We start from the raw sequence: 21,906 nt of genomic DNA, 5'->3' as shown, positions 1-21,906 counted from the left end.
TTAAAAACAGCAAGAGAAAAGAAAACAGTTATATACAAAGGAATCCCTATTAAGCTATCAGTTAATTTTTTAGCAGCAATTTTGAAGGCCAGAAAAATATTCAAATTACCAAAAGGAAAAGACCCTGCAGTCAAGAATATTCTATGCAGCAAGGCTATCATTCAGAATATATAGATTAAAAATTTTTCAGACAAACAAAAGTTAGTAAAATTCATCACCACTAAACCAGCCCTGCAAGAAATGTTAAAGGGTACTCTGAATGGAAATTAAAGACTATAAGTAGGATTAAGAAAAGTAGGAAGCACAAAAGCAGTAAAATTAAGTATATCTATAAAAATCAAAGAAAAAAAAGGATGTAAAGTAAAGTAGAATGGATTCCAACCTAAGTGAACATCAACTTAATATAGACTGCTACCTGCAGAAGATGGTATATACAATCTTAGCGGTAGTCACAAATCAAAAACTGGTAATAGATATGTAAGAAATGAAGAGAAATGAACCCAAGTATATCATTAAAGAAAGTCAGAAAACCATGAAGAGAGCAAGAAAGGAGCGAAAAAAAAATACAAAAACAATCATAAAACAAGTAACAAAATGGCAATAAGTACAATAATCACTTTGAATGTAAATGGACTATGCTCCAATCAAAAGACAGGTTGATGGAATGGATAACAAAGCAAGACCCAGAGGTGCCTGGATGGCTCAGTCAGTTAAATGTCTGACTCTTGACCTTATCTCAGGTCTAGATCTGAGGTTGTGAGTTCAGGCCCCACACTGAGCTCTATGGGTGATGGGAAGCAAGATTTATCTATATTATATTGCCTATAAGAGACTCATTTCAGATCTAAAGACACATACAGACTGAAAGGGAAGGAAGGGAAAAGCATTTATCATGCAAATGGCAGTGAAAAGAAAGCCAGGGTAAAAATACTTACCTCTGGCAAAATAGATTTTATTTATTTATTTATTTTAGAGAGATAAAGAGAGAGAGTGTGTGTGTTCACACGTGTGTGAACAAGAAGAGATGCAGAGGGAGAGAGGAAGCAGATGCCCTGCTGAGTGGAGAGCCTGATGCAGGGCTTGATTTCATGACCTTGAGATCATGACCTGAGCCAAAACCAAGAGTTGGATGCTCAACAAACTGAGCCACCCAGGTGCCCCAGAAAAAAACAGACTTTAAAGCAAAGACTGTAACAGGAGATAAAGAAGGATACTGTATAAAGGGAATAATCCAACAAGAAGGTATAACAATTGTTTGTTATTAACTGCTTTTTGTTATGTTATGTTGGGGGCATAAATATTTACAAAGTACACAATAGTAAAGCAATGTAATATAAAGGACTTTAATACACTACTTACATCAATGGATAGATTATCCAAACAAAGTCAAGAAATAGTGGCTTTGAATGATACACTGGCCTACCAGATGGACTGAAGAGAAATATTCAGAACATTCCATCCTAAACAGATTATACATTCTTTTCAAGTGCATATGGAATGTTCTCTAGATAGACTATATGATAGGCCATGAAACAAGTGTTAGAAAATTCAAAAAGATTGAAGTCATACCATGCATCTTTTCTGACCATAACACTATAAAACTAGAAATCAACTATAAGAAAAAAAACCTGAAAAGAATAAATACATGGAGGTTAAATAATATGATGCTATTAAACAATGAATGGGCCAACCAAGAAATCAAAGAGGAAATAAATACGTAGAGATGAAAATACAATGGTTCAAAATCTTTGGGATACAGTAAAAGCAGTTCCAAGAAAGAAGTTCATAGCAATACAGACTTACTTCAAGAAGCAAAAGAAATCTCAAATAAACAAATTAACCTTAAATCTAAAGGAGCCAGAAAAAGAACAAACAAAACTCCAAACCAGTTAAAGGAAATAATAAAGATTATAGAAGAAAACCAAAATAGAAACTAAAAAACAGAACAGTATAATGAAACCATGAGCTGGTTCTTTGAAAAGATCAACAAAATTGATAAACATTGACAGACTCATTAAAAAAAAAAAAAGGCCTAAATAAATAAAATGAGAAATGAAAGAGGAGAGAGAGAATGGACACCACAGAAATTCAAAGGATTGTAAAGGCATAGCATTTATTATAATATTCTAACAAATTAGATAACCTAGAAGAAACAAATTCCTAGAAACTTATGAGCTCTCCAAACAATCAGGAATAAAAATTTGAACAGACTGATCGCCAGCAATAAAACTGAATCAGTAACCAAAAGCCCTCAACAAAGAAAAGTCCAGGACCAAATGGCTTCACAGGTGAATTCTACCAAACTTTTTTTTTTTTTTTTTAAGTGAGGGGAAAGTAGGGGCAGAGGGAAAGGGAGAGAGAAAATCTTAAGCAGGCTCCACACTCAGCCCCATTGACATGGGGCTCAATTTCACAACCCTGAGATGATTACCTAAGCTGAAATCAAAAGTTGGACACTTAACTGACTGAGCCACCCAGTCGCCCCAATTCTACCAAACATTTAAAGACTTCTCAAACTATTCCAAAAAGTAGAAGAGGAAGGAATGCTTCTAAATTCATTCTATGAGGCCAGCATTACCCAGATACCAAAATCAGATAAAAACATTACAAAAAGGGATCCCTGGGTGGCGCAGCGGTTTAGCGCCTGCCTTTGGCCCAGGGCGCGATCCTGGAGACCCGGGATCGAATCCCACGTCGGGCTCCCGGTGCGTGGAGCCTGCTTCTCCCTCTGCCTGTGTCTCTGCCTCTCTCTCTCTCTCTCTCTCTGTATGACTATCAAAAATAAATAATTAAAAAAAAAAAGAAAATTAAAAAAAAAAAAACATTACAAAAAAAGAGAACTACAGGCCAGTATCTCTGATGAGCATAGATGCAAAATTCCTCAATAAAATATTAGAAAACTCAATCCAACAATATATTTAAAAAAATCATTACCCGCAATCAATTTGAATTTATTCCCAGGATGCAAGGGGCGGTTCAATATTCACAAATCAACGTGATACATCACATCACTAAGAGAAAAGATAAAACCCATAGGATCATTTCAGTAGATTCAGCAAAAACATTTGACAAAGTACATCTATGCATGATAAAAATCCTCAACAAAGTAGGTTTAGAGGGAACATACTTCAACAAAATAAAGGGCATTTATGAAAAATCCACAGCTAATATACTCAGTGGTGAAAAACAGAGCTTTTCCCCTAAGATCAAGAACAAGACAAGGATGTCCACCCTCACCACTTTTATTTAACATAGTACTGGAAGTCCTAGCCATAGCAGTTAGACAAGAGAAAGGAATAAAAGGCATCCAAATTGGTAAGGAAGAAGTAAAACTGTCACATTTGCCATCACATACTATTTATAGAAAACCCTAAAGACTCCATTAAAAACTACTAGAACAGATACAGAATTCAGTTAAAAAAAAGTCACTGGATACAAAAATCAACAGAAATTTGTTGCATTTCTATGCATTAATAATGAAGTAGTAGAAAGAAAAATTAATAGTCCCATTTACAATTGTACCAAAAATAATAAAATACCTAGGAATAAACCTAACCAAGGAGATGAACAGTCTGTGCTCTGAAAACTATGAAACACGGAGGAAAGAAACTGAAGATCACACAAACAAATGGAAAGATATTCCATGCTCATGGATTGGGAGAATAAATAGTGTTAAAATGTCCATACTACCCAAAGCAATCTACAGATTTAATGTAATCCAATATCAAAATACCAACCACATTTTTTGCAGAACTAGAATAATCCTATAATCTGTATGGAACCACAAAAGACCCCAGATAGCCAAAGCAATCCTGAAAAAGAACACAACTGGAGCTATCACAATCCCAGATTTCAAGATATACCATAAAGCTGTAGTAATCAAAAGTTTGGTACCAGCACAAGAGTAGACATATAGATAATGGAACAGAATAGAGAGCCCTGAAATAAACCCACAATTATCTGGCCAATTAATCCTTGACAAAGCAGACAAGAATATGCAATGAGAAAAAGACAGTCTCTTCAATAAATGGTATTGGGAACACTGGACAGTTATGTGCAAAAAAGAAAAACTCAAAATGTATAAAAGACCTAAATATGGGACCTGAAACCACAGGCAGTAATTTTTGTGGGATCAGCTGTAGCAACATTTTTCTAGAAGGTTCTCCTGAAGGAAAACCGAAGCAAAAATAAACTACTGGGAATACATCAAAGTATAAAAGCTTCGGAACAAGAAAACAATCCGCAAAACCAGAAGACAACCTACTGAAGAGAGAAGAATTAGTAAATGCCATGTCCTATAAAGGGTTAGTATCTAAAATATATAAAGAACTTATAGAACACAAAAAAAGCAAATAATCCAGTTAAAAATGTGCAGAAGATATGAACAGATAACGTTTCCAAAGACATCCAGATGGCCAACAGACACATGAAAAGATGCTCAACATCACTCAGCAGAGAAATGCTATTCAAAACTACAATGCGCTATCACTTCTCACTTGTCAGAATGGAAAGAAGAAAAAAAAACAAGTGTTGGCAAGGATGAAGAAAAAAAGGAACCCTCCTGCATTGTAGGTGGGAATGCAAACTGGTATAGCTACTGTGGAGGTCATACAGTATGGAGGTTTCTCAAAAATTAAATAGAATTACCATAGTAATTACCCAAGGAATATGAAAATACTAATTTGAAAAGATTTATGTACCCCTATGTTTATTACAGCATTATTTATAATAGCCAATTCATAGAAACAACCCAAGTATCCATCAATAGATGAATGGATAAAGAAGGTGTGGTATACACATTCTCTCTCTCCCTCTCACGCGCATACACACACACACACACACACACACACACACACACACACAGGAATATACTCAGCTATAAAAAAGAATGAAATCTTGCCATTTGCAACAACAGAGAGAGCTAGAGAGTATAAGGCTAAGTGAAATTAGTCAGAGGAAGACAAATACCATTTGATTTCACTTATACGTGGAATCTAAGAAACAAATGAACAAAAAAATTTAAAAAGAGGACTTTTAAATTTAGACAACAGATTGGTTACCAGAGCAGAGGAGCATGGGGGATGGGTAGAACAGGTGAAGGGGATTAAGAGTACCTTGTGGTGATGAACACTGAGAAATGTATAGAATAGTTGCATATACCACACACCCGATACTAATGTAACACTCTATGTTAAAATTTTTTTAAGAAAAGAAAAGAAAGTAATGGAATCTAAAAAGTGGGAATTTAAAGAGTGACTTACATGTAGATCAAAAAAGACTAAACATTAAACCAGGGACTTGGCAAACTACAACAGCTCAAAACCAACATGCTGCCTATTCTAAATAAAATTTAATTGGCATTCAGCCAAACCCTCATTTACACATTGTCTATGACCACTTTCACCCTGTAAGGGCACAAGTGAGTGGTTCCAACAGAGACGGTATGGCCCACAAAGCCTAAACTATTTACTACCTATCTCTTCACTAAATATATTTGCCATCCACTGTCTTACACTACGAGCTCCCTCTTTTCTCATATACTTGCCTGAGCGTTTATAAAGATCTGGCACAAGGTGCAAGCTCACGTATCTGAGGTAATGAATGAATAAGAGACCATTAGATTTGGAAGGAATTGATGACCTTTAAGAAAGCAACTTTTGAAGCACGGATTCTAAAGGAGACAGAAAAGAGGTGGTTATAGATCCAAAACAGAATTAAATTTGGAGAAATGGGATCTACTTATCTTTGACAAGAAGGTAAAGAAAAGATGAGTAACAGTTTGGAAACTTTCTAAGGTGAAGAGTGAGAAAATTGAAGGAACTTACTACCTTGGATCATTTGGTCTTATATTTGAGACCAACTGCAAATTGAATATGGAAGGGCTTGGGGCATAAAGAAGATAGAAAAAAAGACTATTGGGGAATGCCTATATGGGAAAAATGGCTAAAAGTGGAAAATCATGAAAAAGCTCACTAAGCAGGGGAGGAGGGTCCTCTCAAAAATGAAGAGCACAAATGGGATGCTAATTAAGTGATAACATATGAACGCGTGGAGATGTCACATGGAGGGGTGGATTTATGAGCATTTTTAAAGCAAGTCTGAGTTCCATATACTACAATGAGGACCAAAAACCCAACAAGAACTTCAGATAAAGTCAATGCTCAATTACCTGTGCACTTTTTAATTTTCTGGCTCAGAGAAAGAAAATGGCTAGCTGCAAATATTATCCTCCTGTGACTGACACTTGACATAAGTACTCAGGTCTGACAGATACTTGAGATCCCCTTTCATTATTCTTAGCAATGATTAGTCAAATAAATGATCTGTATCTCTGTAGAGTGGGTTCTTTACCAGATGGGAGGAGTTAGGATCCAAAGACAGAATGGCTAGAAGACATGGAAGGGGCGGCACAAGGGTTCATATCACCTTCAAGCACTTTCTGTCACTTATTGGTCTAACCCATCACAGAAGAAGAGAGGGAGGATGAGATGAGGGTGAAAGCAAGGACAGCAATGGAACTCAACCTAGAACTTGAATTTCTCTTTACTTTTATTGGCATTTTATACTAAGTGCCACACACTATCTTTTCCTCATTAGAAAATCAGAACGAAAAGGGAGAGAGATTCTACGGGTAGTGTGCCAAAGCAAGAAGCTTCCCAGTGTTGCTGGTATTTGCACAGACATGGGGAAATTACAGAAGAAACTTTGGAGAAGCACCTGAATTAGATATAGGACCATGAGTCTCCCCGTGGCCCCGAATGCTGTGCAGTCACTAACACATGCTTCTCTAGTCCATGCAATTCCCAATTTCCTAGACAGCTGCCATATTTCATTAGGCCTGTGGCATTTGTTTCACATTTTTTTAATATGTCTGGAAGTAGGAGGAGTTTTTTAATTGACGATGAATGACAATTATAATTATTTCTTAGTAGATAAGTTATGCATTTATTTTTCATTTTTATATTTTGTTGATATGTAGTCAATAGAATGGTACAATTCACAACTCCTCCTCTCTCCTGAAATCTCCCATCCTTATTCTTCCTATGGCACTGCTACTCTGAAAAGGACACACTTGGTAAGATTCATCATCCATATCCACCCACCTCCCAGGAGCTACACCCACACACTCCACTCCACCTTCCTGCTTCCTGCTTGTTGCCATACGTCAAGGTTTTTTTTTGTTTTTTGTTTTTTGTTTTTTTTTTTTTAGGTCAAGGTTTCAAAGAGTGATTCCAGGACTCCCAGAGGCTCCTGAGATCCATTTGGGGTCTGTGAGGTCAAACCTATTCTCATAATAACGCTAAACCAGTATTTGCTTTTTAACCTTTGTTTTCTCGCAAATGCACAATGGAGTTTTCCAAAGGTTACATGATGAATGAGATCCAGCAATCTGAATACAGAGGCAGATGAAAATCCAGCTGTCTTCTGTTAATAAAGTCAGACATTAACGTGACTTGCAGAAATGTAAAACAAGGCCATTCTTCTATTTTTTTGGGGGGGGGGGTTGGAAAATAGTTATTTTTTATAAAACACTTGTTCGTGTTAACACGAAATGAGTTTATTATTTTTAAAAACTGATATTTTTAAATTTCTCAAATATAATTTTCAACATGGTAAATATCAATAGATATAAAACCACACAAAGACTCACTGTGGTCCTCATTAATTTTTAGGAGTATATAGGTGCTCTGAGACCAAAAAGTTTGAGAACTGCCAGAAATGAATGCTTGGTGTTTCTATCTTAAAGCCCATTCCTCCACCAGGTATGGAGTCCCATCCTTTCACACATTTGTCAGTTTCCCTCACTGCAAAATCATTCCCATTTATGTATAAACAGGCTGTTTTTTATTTTTATCTTAAAAATAAAAACTTCTGCTCCTCTGTCAACTACCGCCCATGTCTCTTCTCCTTTGCAACAAACTTCCTCAAAAGAGTTGTCTATAACTCTGGTCTCAATTCCTCTCCTCCCACTCATTTTTTTAAAAATTTCAATATTATTGACACATGATGTTTGTTTCGGGTGCACAACATGGTGATTCAACAAGTTTATTCCTTATGTTGTGCTCACACAGGTAGCTGCCATCCTTCCACTCTCTCTTAAATCCCCTCCCAGGGGCAGCCCGGTGGCTCAGTGGTTTAGCACCGCCTTCAGCCTGGGACCTGATCCTGGAGACCCAGGATTGAGTCCCACGTTGGGCTCCCTTCATGGAGCCTGCTTCTCCCTCTGCCTGTGTTTCTGCCTCTTTCTGTGTGTCTCTCATGAATAAATAAAATCTTTAAATAAATAAATAAATCCCCTCCCATCAGGTTTTCCTGCCCTTCCCATTCCACCGAAATGGGGGGGATCCCACCTGGATCCCCCCACATTGCTAAATCCCCATTTGACACAATGAATCATTCCTTGATATACAGGCAGCTGTCCCTCTGCAAGGCTCTGATGAGTGTGATTTTCAGTTAACACTGTTTAGTTAAATAACCCAGTCCTTCAACAACAAGGTTCAAATTTCAGTTACCACAGTTTGTGAACAGTGAGGAACTGCACAAAGCACAAACTCACTGTTGGCTGGTCAGTGTACGGATCAACACAAAAACAACACATGCACATCGATTGGTGACAATTAGCTCATGTTTTTCAAAGTCTGTCAGTGACTGGCCACTTGGCAAAAATGTGTATCATTGAAAAAGGAAATTGGCAAAAAAAAAAAGTGAAAGTGAAGCAAAGACACAAAAAGTGCTAGCACTGGAAGTAAAATATCGCCTCTAACATAATGGAAGTATAGCAGTAGCTGATGGGTGCCATGGTCCCCACCACCAGTGGGATTCCCAGGGCAGCGCACAGCTAGGGGAAAGGTGACTTAAGGCCTGCATGAGGACAGAGGGTGCGTGGAAAGGACAAGCAGCTCTCAGGTGCAATGAGAAACTTCCCATTGATAGAACTCTTGGAGGCACTTCATGGTTATTAAAGGAACAGGAGGAGGTATTTCACAACATGGAGAGCAAAAATAATAAAATGATGAAAGCTGATCCAAAATTAGAAAGGAATATGTCAATTTGCCAATGCATAGGAAAGATATTTGCTCTGGTTATGTGACAAGAACGAGGCAAGTACTGTTCAACCTTGTCTCAGCAAGTTGTTTCCCCGCCCCCCTCCCTCCCCCAACGAAGTAAAGCACTTTGATTCTTAATGTTGCCAATGTTTTATTTTTAGATTTATCTTAGAGCAAGAGCACACACATGTGCAGGCATGCGAGTGGGGGCAGGGGCAGAGGGAGAGACTCTCAAGCTGACTCCCTGCTGGAGTGTGGAGCCTGATGAGGGGCTGGATCTCATGACCCTGAGATCATTACCTGATCCAAAACTCAAGAGTCATACACTTAACTGACTGAGCCACTCGGGGGTCCTGCCTTTGTTTTAAATTACGGTGTACCAAATAAAAATTGGTTTTACTATTTTTTTTCACTTCTTACACGTATATAACCATGGAGTTTTTCACGTTTTGACAGAAAATTTTAAAGGTCACAGAATAGTTAACTTTACCATTGATTATTAAGATTTTTTGCCTGGTTGTTTTCAGAGTTCCGAGCTCAATGCAAAGGGAGAATGGCCTACATTTCCTTGATCTGACTTCAGGGCACCACACCCACTTGATTTTCATCCAGCCTCACTAGTTGACTTCCCAGTCTCCTCTCTCAATGCTCACAGTTGGGGGACATCAGAGCCCAGTCCTTGGAGCTATTCTCTTTATTTGCACTGCTCCCTTAGCCAGCCCTGTGGCTTAAAACATCATCTGCTTGTGTCAACAACTTCCACATTTACATCTCCAGCCCAGACCTCTTGCCTAAAACCCAGGTTTATATATCCAATGGCCAGTTGATACCTCTACCTGGATATCCAATAGATACCTTAAATCTAGTGTATCTATTAGAAGATGGAGAGTCAGTAAAACATCCTCTATAACGGAAAGGCACTTTAAGACTGAAACACAAAGCAAGTGATTCCATACCATTTGTGCAGTTCCTTTCAGGGTAACTTATGGGAGAATCGAGTAGACTGATCCAGACAGGATGGTCCAGGCCACACGCAGCTATTCTCTGCCCCTATTCTCTGCCCAGTCAGGACTTCAATCCCCAGCTTTTATGGAGCAAGGAGCGTGGTGGTGAGGTCACAGGGTAGTTATCTAAAGTGGTGTCATTTGTGCACCAAAGGATCTCTACTAGTTACCTAAAGTGGGGCCTTCTGTGCACCAGCTATCTCTACTAATTACCTAAATCGGGGCCCTCTGTGCACCACTTTGGGGAGGATCAGAATAAGCCTTCTTGCAATCCCATCAGGGCAGACATTAGCCTCCCCAAGGGCCAGGAACATATAGCCTCGAAGAGGGACACTGTGTGAGAATGAACAAGATGGGGGGCCTAAGATGGAATCACTGTGGTCAGCACTCCTATAATAACCAAAGCCAAAATCCTTCCCCCAACCAAAATAACCCTCCTCTACCCACAGTACACATCTTCCCCATCTCAGCTGATGGCAACTCCTTCCTTCCGGTTGATCAGCCCAAAGATCTTGGAGTCATTCTTAATTACTGCCTTATAGCCTCTGTATAATCTGTCTGAAGTCCTACAGGCTCTACCTTCAAAATTCATCCAGAATCAGACCACTTTTCCCCACGTTCACTGAGGCACCTGGTCCACACACCCTCATCTCTTGCCTGGATTTCTCTAACATGGTCCTAACTCGTTTGCCTCCTGATCTAGCCTCTGCACAGCAGCCATGGGAGTTCTTTTAAAACACATGTCAAATCTTGCCATTCTTCTGAGAAACCCCGCCTCACCCCCTGCCCTGCGGCTCTCATTTTACAAAGAAAAGTCAACATATTTCCAAATGGGGACCCAGTGGGTCCTACCTCATCCAGCCCCTTCTTACGGTGCTATGTTCTAATTCCATCTCCTCCTCTTCCACTCACATCCTCAGTCTCGCTGTTCTCACCAGCCTGCTTCTTCCCAGTACTCTAGGCAGGCTGGGCCTTCGCACTCACCAGGCCCTCTTCCTGAGAAGCTCCTTTTCTTTCAAGTGTTTGCTCACGGTCACCTTCTCAAGGTGTACTCTGCTCCCCAGATCAACTACAGCCCACCATCACTCTCCAGAAATTCTTATCACTCTTATTGTTCTCCATTTTTCCATTGCACTCATCCCCTAAGGTACTGTATGATTTACTTGTGTTGTTTATTTGTTGCCTCTCTCTCCTGTTGCTTAGAAGGCAAACTCCATGACAGCAGAAACTTTTTGTCTATTCTGTTGACTGGCAAAAGCCCAAGGGCCTGCTGATAGTATCTGATACATACCAGGCATTCAATAATTATTTGCTAAATAAATGATGTTACTATAATGGACCCAGAGAACCTTCCTTGTATGTCTGATAACTCCCATCTGGTGAGGGAAATCTGAAAATCTAAAATGTGATTACCCACTCATCTTATCCAAAACTATCTCCTAAATGTCTTACATGTTCCAAAGTCAAATTGGACCTTAGAGAGTCAAACATACTTTTCCAATTCTGGTGCAGGAGCTTCTTGCTTTTGAATCCGGTTCTGAATAGACAAGAGTGCTTCTGGCGAATACTGGGCAGCATTGTTCTCCATGTACTTCAGAACATAGTCGTCTGTATCAAGGATGATGAACCGGTGGCCAAACACTGGGGAGAGGGTGGGAATACACTTAGCTTGATTATGATTTTAATCATGCAATTAGGGGTAAAATATTACTGATCCTCCAATGACAAGTTCACAGATAGGCATCTGTGACCTAGACGAATGAACTTCCAACAACTCTCTAAACTAATAGGCAGTAGTCCACTCAGTGTTTAGGAAGCTTGAGGTTTCCATCTATAGCCCATGAATGTGACCAACTTACAATTTAGTTGATATGAAGGGGATCAAAATACTGTATCACACATACAAGAATACTGGCTTCATTTCAGGTGGAATGCAGCCTGATGCCCTCTTAAAAGAGTTAAATGAATTAAATTCCCACAAGGAAGCACCCATTCACCTGGTAGGTAGGAAAGGCTATGCTGTGCTTAGACCTACCCTCAATCACAGCGCCAATGAAGAAGTCAGTTGGGCCATAGTAGATGGGATCTTCTGCTGTTGAGGACGGTTTAGCAACCTTAGTTCTGCCAAGGTACTTGCCACCAATGATGCCAGAATTTCGAACAGGAGGTTCAAAGATACTAATCATATCACTGGCAAGAAAATAAGAGAAGACAAATCGGCGGTCTTTGTCTTCTGGGATGGGAGATTCCTAGAAAGGAGAAGAAAGGAAGCAAAAGGAAGGTACATGGTCTACTCAGATGTTCTAAATTTAAGTATCTATAGAACTAGGTAAAAATAGACACCTGGGTGGCTCAGCAGTTGAGCATCTGCCTTTGGCTCAAGGTGTGATCACGGTGTCCTGGGATCCAGTCCCACATCAGGCTCCCCACAGGGAGCCTGCTTCTCCCTCTGCCTGTCTCTGCCTCTCTCTCTGTGTCTCTCATGAATAAATAAATAAAATCTTTTTAAAAAAGGACTACGTATAAAATATAAATCAAATATACAAAGTATAATGTAAGTGAACAGTATGGGGGTAGGGGAGGGGGGACTCTGTTGGCCTGGAAAGGACATGCCTCATCTAAAGGAGGCTGCCCCAACTCAACTCCTTGTCTGAACGTAAGCCCTATGTTGCTAGATCTTCCCATTTCTCACGGGAAGACAGAAATCCAGGTGTTGTATGTAAGTGATGAATCACTAAATTTTACACCCGAACCTATACTACACTGTATGTTAATTAAATGGAATTTAAACAAAAACTTGGAAAGAAAAAAAAAACCCTGATTTTAAATGTTGAACTTAACTCTTTTAAAGTGCCATGTGGGCCAAAAACAAAAACAAAACAAAACAAACAAAAACAACAACAACAACAAAAAAAAACGTGGGCTACATTCTGCCCACAGGCTGCCCATAGTTTGAGACTTCTTGGCTGATACGATCAACTTCATAGACACTAAGATGATTATGCAAAGTTTAGTTCTTCAAAGAAATCCATTTATATACATAATTTTAAAAAGAAAGTTAAGAAAGGTTGGATGAGTAATATAATGTCATAGAGTTGAAATTGATTCTGAGATACTACCTTGTAGATAAGACTGTTCCTACATCTAATCACTGAAGAATGATCACATAACCCTAAGAAACCAATTCCAGGTTGAACAAGCCTAAATACAGACATGCTTATTCTTGACTAAAATTCTCTCAAATTGCAACTTCAGCACATATCTTTTCATTTACAACATGGAATTTCTTGTATGATAATTTCTCCTTTATCAAAGAAAGTCACTGGGTTTCCTCTTCACAAAATAATTTCCTATACCATTCCCAAATCCAATATTCTCCAAACTTTTTTGATTAGACACTCTAACAACACAAAAAAATTTAAACAAACATCCACAATGTAGTTAATAAAAATCAAATCACATCACCTCTTGGCTCTCAAACCCCAGAGGATTCCCATCACACTGAATAAAATACAAAGTTCTGAACACAGCCACAGGCAGGGTTGTATCAAGTGGGGGAGGTTTAATGATTTACCCTGGCAGGAGTACTTTAGGAGTATTTTAAAAGTTAAAAAAAAAATCTTTGTTTTTATTTAGAACTGAAGACTTAAAGTTGCATAAACAATATAGAATTTTCATATACTCCTCACAAAACTTCCCCTGATATTAGCACCTTACATAACCACAGTACAATTATCAAACCCAGAGCAATGGTACAACAGTAATAGTAAATAGTAATGGCACAATACTGTTAAATAAATTGCAGTTCTTACTCGGATTTCACCTGTTTTTCACTTGTGTTCTTTTTCTGTCTCAGGATCCTATCCAAGATCTCACATTATATTTAGTTATTCTTTGACCTCCTCCAATCTGTTACAGTCCTCATTCTGTCCTTATCTTTCATGACCTTGACACTTTTGAAGAGTAATGGTCAATTATTTTGTTGAACGTCCCTTGTGGATCTGATATTTGCATCTTTGGCAAAAATACCACAGACAAAATATCGTGTCTTTCTCAGAGCATACCAAGGAGGACACAGTATTGATGTATCTTACTATGGGTGATGTTGACCTTGGTCACACGGATAAGAAGATAAATCCTGGGTTTCTCCCTTTTAAAATTACCATCTTTCCCTTTGCAGTTGATAAATATCTTGAGGAACACACCCCAAAACTATGAAAATCCTGTTTATCCTCAAAGGTTTTCCTGTATTTAGCAACACTGATGGATCTTCTCTACAATTCTTGCTGTGGTGTGTGCTTAATGGCAGTTTTTTATTGCTCTCTTCTGAAATTCTACTGTATGGAGGCACGGTCTCTTTGAGGATTAGTATTGTATTGCTAATATTTAGAATTACAGGCACGCAGTGACAGTAAAAGGCAGATCAACTTTTGGGTTTATTTTTAAGTTGTCTACAGGCTTGTTACCTACATCCCTTGTTGCCAGCACCATGGGTGACTACTCCCACCACTCTATCCCTCGGGCCTTGTTAGACCATTGGCTGCAAAGCTCTGAGCTGGTTCCTGGATCTCATCTTTGTTTCTGTCTTTCTACCCTCCATTCCCTATGACCTCTGCATGAAATGCAGTTTCCTCAGATATGCTGCTGGCTAGCCCCCTTGGACATTTTTTCTGGTCTCTACTCAGCTGTGCACTCTCCGCCCCCAGCATTTCTCTTATTTACCAGTATAAATGATCCCCTCCCCATCTTTTTCTCCTGCTTTACTTTTTACAGCATGTTTACTACTTGTTCTTTGATGATATATTTACTCTTGACCAGAATAACCTCAACTGGAATGTAAACTCCATGAGGCCAGAGATTTGTCTGCCTTGTTTTTCCATTGTACCCTCAATGCCCGGAACTATGCCAAGCCCAAAGTAGTTCTCCTATATTTGTTGAATGAATGAATGAATAATTCAATATATGTTCTGCATAAACATGTTCTGTGCCCTACAAAGCAGATATAAATATCAGGTGCTATAAAATAAATGTACTCATATAAATTATGAACAGAGGCTATTCTGTTTTCTTCACATCCTGCATGGATTACATGCTGTCTGCAGGCTCCTTGGAAGGCCAAGCCTGCTGCTGTGCAGACCACTGCTCAAGTGGCATTCTTGAGCTTTCCCAAGCCCCCTAGGTGGCACTTCACCCTGAGCCCCAGATACTTCACTAGCCATAGTTTCACTTGGGCCCCAACCCCCTGGCTGGGTTTAGCAGACTTTATTTCCTCATAACACATACAGTGTCTGTCTGAACTCAAGAGGATTCCATTGAATTTGTCTCCGAGCATTTCTACAATAGACTTCCCTTCTTTTGAACTTCCATCTTTTCTTCTGAAGTCCCCAGCAAAGCCCCTTCTTACTGTCAGCCACCCTTCTTTCATCCTCAGAGCTTCATGATGAACTAAATGAAGACACCCTCTACTTTGCTAAATAGGTCAGGGAAAAACGTTTAAAAATTACCATGACCAGAATATCACCTCTTTCTTCTTGCCTGTGGGATGATAACCACTACTGCTTTACTAATAGTTCTGCTGGTGTATGTATGTATGTATGTATGTGTGTGTGTGTGTGTGTGTGTATATATATATATATATATATATATATATATATATATATATATATCTCCCCCTTTTATTTTCCTTTAGTGCTCTAGCTAGGGCCTCCAGTACAATGTTGAATACAAGGGGTGATAGCAGTCTTGCCTTTTTTCTAATCTCAGAGAGTACACTTTCAACCTTTCATCACTAAGTGTGCTGTTTGAATACTTAGTATATTTTTGGTAGATACTCTTTATCAGACTAAGGAAATTCCCTTTTATACCCTATTTACTAGAGTTTTGTTTTGAAGCCACAGTGGATGAATTTTATTAAGTACTTTTCTACATATAATTTTCCCCTTTATTCTATTACTGATAAATTTTCAAAACTGAAATACTTTGTTTCTTGTTCTCTGTTAGAATCTTCAATCTTATCCTTTTATCTTCTTAAACATAGTAAATATTGATTTTTTTTAAGTTTGAATTTGGTAACATCAGTATTTGAAGTCCCTATGGATCAATTTCTATTGTCCGTTGTTTTTGTTCATTTTCCTTCATGTCATCTTGCTGTACGTCTGTACACTGTATTGTTTACATATTTTAAAAATAAATACACTATATTTCTTACATTGTTTATAGAAATAGAAGCCTTTGATGATGCTGTCTTCAAAGAGTTTATATTGACTTCTGTCAGATACCTTGGGTCATCAGTTATCCAGGATCTTAATCTGATTTCTGGAACTGAGACAACTCAGGGACTGAGATCATTCAAAGCCAGACAATAGTCCCTTCAAGGATTATCCATTTATGGATTAAAGCACAGAGGGTTGACCAGATGCTTCTACCTTTAACAGGCCCAAATTACAGTGTTTGCACTCATAGAGGAGGCTTCTGTAATTAGCAAAATTCCCTGAGGAGAAAAGGCTCCATCCGCCAGGCTCACCCTCTGGTTTTCAATATTTTCCTGGTTCAATATTTTCCTGGTTCCTGGTGATTCTTCACATCTTGTTGTCCAGCACCTTTAAGCAGTAGTACATAAACACACACGCAAACACGCACACATGTACACATACACACTGGTTTTTCTAGGTACCCTCAGCAAGAGGGAAGATCCGAATTACCCAGTCATTATCATTGCTTCTACTGACTCTTCAACCTTTTGCGATATAGTACATTTGCCCTGATTATTTGTGAGTATAGATACTGCAGTCAATATAAATGCATTTTTTTCTCCTCACTTAGCAATATTCAACATTATTCATAGTAATTTTTGTACTCAATTATATAATAATTTTTCCATGATTTGTGGGTATTAGACATAAGCTTAATACTATGTAGTTTACAAACTCATGTAAGTTCTTTTCCCTTTTCATAACCTAAACATTGTACTGGCTCTTGATTAAAAAAAAAAAAAATGCAGGACTGAGGATTCTCAGAGCTGCAGGAATAAGATTTGTTTTCCAACTTCCTTTCTTACAGTGACTCTTCACGTTACCTTTTTGAGGGCTTTGTTAACTTTCTCTACAGGAAAAATACCTGTGATATTCTCTTCTACTTCCTCACTCATATATTAATTTGATCATTGTATTATAATTGCTTATACTGAAGGTACTGTCATATTTCCAAAATTATTTACATTGTCACTGCAAAATAGAAATATACTGCTAGAAAAAAAGAATGCTGGATTCCAGTTCTGCCTCTGCCAGTTCTCAGCATGAGATTTCATGCATGAGGTCTCATGCTGAGACCTGGGACAAGCCAACTAGCCTCTTTGGTTCTTATATTTTGAAACATAAAATGTGCATATTATACTGCCTAACTCATGGATAGTGTATGTGTAAATAAACTCATTTACCCATTCAACCAAAGTTATTGAATACTTAAAATTGTAGAAAGACCTGATCCCAGCCTCAAGGAGCTTACAGTTACTATATATCATAATTCAACAAGCCTCTTAAACAGTAACTGAGAGGACTTGGTGATAATGTAAAACATTCATTAAGCAGAATTTTTATGGTTTGGAGTATACTAGTTGGCCTAGAGTTTGCTAGGATTCCTTTTTTATTTAATGCTTTGTTCAACATTTTTCGAAAATATAGTAGTCAACTATGTCTTGATTTAATTTTTATTTTTTCAAATATATGCATACAGTTTGAAAAATCACTTGGCCACCTCTCCACACTCCCAATTCCTATTCCTGGAAGTAACTTATTTCAATTTCTATTGTTATCCGTATTTCTAAATAAAATTCTGATATCCCTATTTCTACATATTTTCCATTTTAAAAAACATTGCCCATTGTCCTATCAGTAATTTGCCTCAGGTAATTCAGCCAATGAGTGGAGTATTCAGTATTTAAATTTATGTCTGTTTCCAAACACATGCTCTTAATTTACCAGCCATATGACTTCTCAAAGGCAATACCTATTAAATTGGTCTGATTCCATTTATTACATTTAATGAATACAAAATACATCAAGCTAGACGTCAAAGATAATGATAGTAAGATATGATCCCTACTCTCAAGGAAATCACGGTACACTCAATTGCACATAAGTACACAAATAATTCTACTATGTCAGGCTTTCATAATTATGTAATAAAAAAAGGTGAAAAGGTCAGTCAAAATTTGAGGGGTAGAAGGGAGAGATTAATGATCTAACAAAGATGTTTACAGGAGATGGGACTAGAACTAGGTCTTAGTTGAACTTAGGACACTACCCCCAGTACTATCCAACCTGTCCAAAGGCTGGGGACTGGATCCCACAGCTGTTTAAGTAACATACAACTCTAACAGCTGTTACTTAACAGCTTACAAACAAAAAGATAACTGGGCACAGTAGTGAGACACAATGGAATCTTAGTACATGAAAGTCATCCTCACCAGTGCAGCCAAGTAACGAAGCACCTTGTTATCGTTCACCAGCATTTTAATAACATCTTTTTTTGGAGCCTTTGGAACGAGAACGAAGCAATTCTGAACAGAGTCTTCAATGAGTCCAAAACCATTGTAAGGAGGTAATTCCTGAAGAAATACAAGAAGTGAAATAAATGTTGTTTGTGTTAAAATTACATTAAAGGTAGCAAAGTTTCTTTTTTAAAAATATAGAAGACATTTATTCAAAACCATTTCTATATATACAAATGCATAGTAGTGAGAAAATATTACATTATATATTTCATTCCTTTTTATATATAAACTTTACACCATGATCACTGCTCATAGGAATGACTGATGATGCCACAGAGTAACCCTCAGGGCTACAGTGGAAGTACAGTAGTGCCCCTTACCCCAAGATTCCCCATGGATGCCTGAACCTTATGTACACTATGCTTTTTCCGATACATATGCATGATAAAATTTAACTTATAAATTAGGCACATTAAGAGATTAACAATAACTAATAATAAACTAGAACAATTATAACAACCTACTGTAATAAAAGTTACGTGAATGTGGTCTCTCTCTCAAAATATCTTACTATGCTGCACTCACCCTTCTTCTTGTGTTGACATGATGATAAAATGCCTACGTGATAAGACTAAGTGAGGGGAATGACACAGGCATTGGGACCGAGTGTAGGGCTACTATTGACTTTCTGATTATACATCAGGAGGAGGATCATCTGCCTTCAGACTGGGGTTGACCGCAGGTAACTGAAACTGTGAAAAGCAAAACCATGGATAAGGGGGGACTTGTGTGTTGCTGATGTCCACTGATCCCTTACCGCCAGAGCAGGACCTGGCCCTACTCCTGGTCCCAATCCTGGCCCCTGTAGTCATCCTACCATGGAAAAGTCTAAGGTCTGTGACTTCTTTGTTCTGGGGCGTGGGCCTCAGCCTAAGGAATCTGGAAACTGATTTTTCAGTTTACCCAAAGTGTGTATGTGTGCGTGTGTTGGTGTTGGGGAAGGGCAGGATTTAGTTCGTGCTACTTTTTCTCCTATTTATCTCCATATTCCTAAGATTTTTATTTCTTGATTTTTGCCTCACAAAACAGGGATGGCAGCCAATCTTTACTGAGAACTCAGACTCCTTGTCTACACAGAATTCTCCTCTCCTAATGAAGAAGCAAACTCAAGAGACCAAACTTCTACCAAGAAGGTTTTTGGTAAGTTAGTGTGAAAGTACAGAATGAGCTTTTATTTTTCATGTGGTCTCCATGAAGAGCTGAAAACATCACTGTAGGAGTCTAGGATTTGTTGGTCTACAAACTTAAGTAGTTCAGTGGCTGTTTTCCTCTCCTTAAGGCCAGGCAGACTGTAGCAGAGCTCTTTCCTTTGGACTTCTTCTTACTAGGCTTTCTCAGCAAAGTCAGCTTATTCCATACTTTTCACTTGTAGATACCTTCCCCAAATCTTTTTGAGATACTGTATTCAGGCACTTTGACAAATTAGTCTACATGGTCCATGTATAACAGAGTATTCCCTCAAATACCTGTGACTACTATGCTCACCCAAGGTGTAGTGCCTGGAACACTACCTCTTTGCCCACTTCCTGGGGCTGTAGTTAATGTGATTATCGTGGTGGAAATGTGACTATCAGATCCAGTAGATGGACAATGATCTAACTTGCTCCAAATGCAAAACCACTTCTCACTGAATATACAAATTGCTATGGACAGAGGGACCTTGGGTGAGACACCACATGCTGGGCATCTGAGTTACTCTAGAGGACAGAAATACACAGTGGTGGAATCTAAACTTCCTCCGTAAGCGCATCAACATATTCTGAGAGCAGCCTGGTTGGGGGTTGGTGGTGGAAGTTGAATTTTGAAATAGGGAGGCAAGCCTCCAAGCACCTTCCTCTTAAATTCCTTTTTGTGTTTCAACAGAGTTCAACCTATTTTTTTCTGAATTGCACCTCATGCCCCCTGTTTGAAATGAAGACCTTCCCTCAATATCAGCCCCTGAGCTTGGGGTCCTGGCACCATGCTTCTTGTACTCCCAGCTACTGTCTGTGTCCTGTTCTAAACCAGATGAGCCACTCTTCTGACTGTGGACATTATCACTCCTAGATAATCCTGCTCTCATGACCCACCCACATTATCTTAACAAAGCAAGTACACATGGAGCTTGAGAGCCCCATAATCCTTCAGATAAAGCTAGAGGCCAGGTCCATAGCAGATTGGCTCTCCTACTTCTGGATTCTTCCTCTTCCCCATGGCAGGTCTCCAGATGGAGTCTCTGAGATGGAACAGTAGATGCATGTTTACTTATTCCTAATCTAACAGATTAGCCTGACCTAAGTGTCATGGTTGTTGAATTGAATATATCCACTTCATATCCATTCTATCCCTGATCATTGCATTGGCTTTATCCCGCTAGACCCAGCTACAGCTTCCCATCTCTGCTTTCCCACTATGTTGCTCAGGGTTTAAATGACTGAAGCGTGATGACTAAGGAGAGCCGAAAGGTATTTGCTGTTTGGTTAAGTGGTGCTCTCCTACTCATTTCCAACTAAGACTTTCATGGACAGAGAGAGCTTACTTGTAACTGTTTATTGTAGAGAATTTACTGAAAATAAACTGACCAAATGCTATGACTAATATGCTATATGGATGGATGTAGAATTGGTTTTATTATACCAGGTGACTGAGACAGGGCAAAACAAACAAACCAAAATCTACAGTGATTCTTTGGTTCACTCCGTTTTCTACTAAGCCTTTTCTTTCCTTTCTTTAGAAGACAGGTTAGGAGAAAAAGATGATAATAAAGGGATGGGTAGCAGGGGTGTTCTAGGACCCAAAACTTTTATCAGCTTCAAAAGATGGATCAAAGCCTTTTCACTAAGAAAAATGTATTGTAATCCCTCCCCATCCTACCTCCTGGTTAGATCAGATTCTTTCTTGTAAGAAGGTTTGACATTTAATAGATTCACCCTTGTACTTTGCAGTGTGACTTTGGGCAAGTCCTTCGGACTGCTATCTCATACTATACCTATCTATAAACTAAAGTGATGGAATAGTTTGCTTGATCAAAATCTAGATCTGCCCTGTGGTACTTTTTCCTGTATATTGAAACAAATGGCACCCCAAAAATTGGGGATAGGAGCAAGGGCTTTATAATTCTTAATCAATGAGCCCATTCATTGGTAAGGAATCCTATCAGAGAAAAAACTGACAGCACTTCCTTCCAAAAGTTTTATTTCCCCTGGGAAACTCATAGCACACCAAAATCCAAATCTTTCTTTGTAACTGTTTTTATGAAATGTTGATTCTAAAAGGCTTGCCTAAGATATCACTTGCCTCCTTGGGAAACAAATACATACATTCA

At 38.6% G+C, this 21,906-nt stretch overlaps 1 protein-coding gene across 4 annotated transcripts in view; it reads right to left on the bottom strand.

Moving 5' to 3' along the window:
* Window positions 1–21,906, bottom strand: part of EFHC1 (EF-hand domain containing 1) — a 66,401-nt gene that overhangs the window by 16,355 nt on the left and 28,140 nt on the right. For 3 of the 4 annotated variants that reach the window (XM_072733737.1, XM_025991052.2, XM_072733740.1), the window contains 3 exons: window positions 18,516–18,656; window positions 12,087–12,300; window positions 11,545–11,692 (listed from right to left, as the gene is read on the bottom strand). In XM_072733737.1, the coding sequence (XP_072589838.1) occupies window positions 11,545–11,692; window positions 12,087–12,300; window positions 18,516–18,656 (503 nt within the window). Of the gene's footprint in view, window positions 1–2,634; window positions 3,012–11,544; window positions 11,693–12,086; window positions 12,301–18,515; window positions 18,657–21,906 lie in introns of those variants that run through there. The other variant, XM_072733742.1, reaches the window with a different exon arrangement.

Source organism: Vulpes vulpes, chromosome 1, assembly GCF_048418805.1.
Source record: "Vulpes vulpes isolate BD-2025 chromosome 1, VulVul3, whole genome shotgun sequence".
Classification (NCBI taxonomy): Eukaryota; Metazoa; Chordata; class Mammalia; order Carnivora; family Canidae; genus Vulpes; species Vulpes vulpes.
This window is presented reverse-complemented; position numbering and strand designations above follow the sequence as displayed.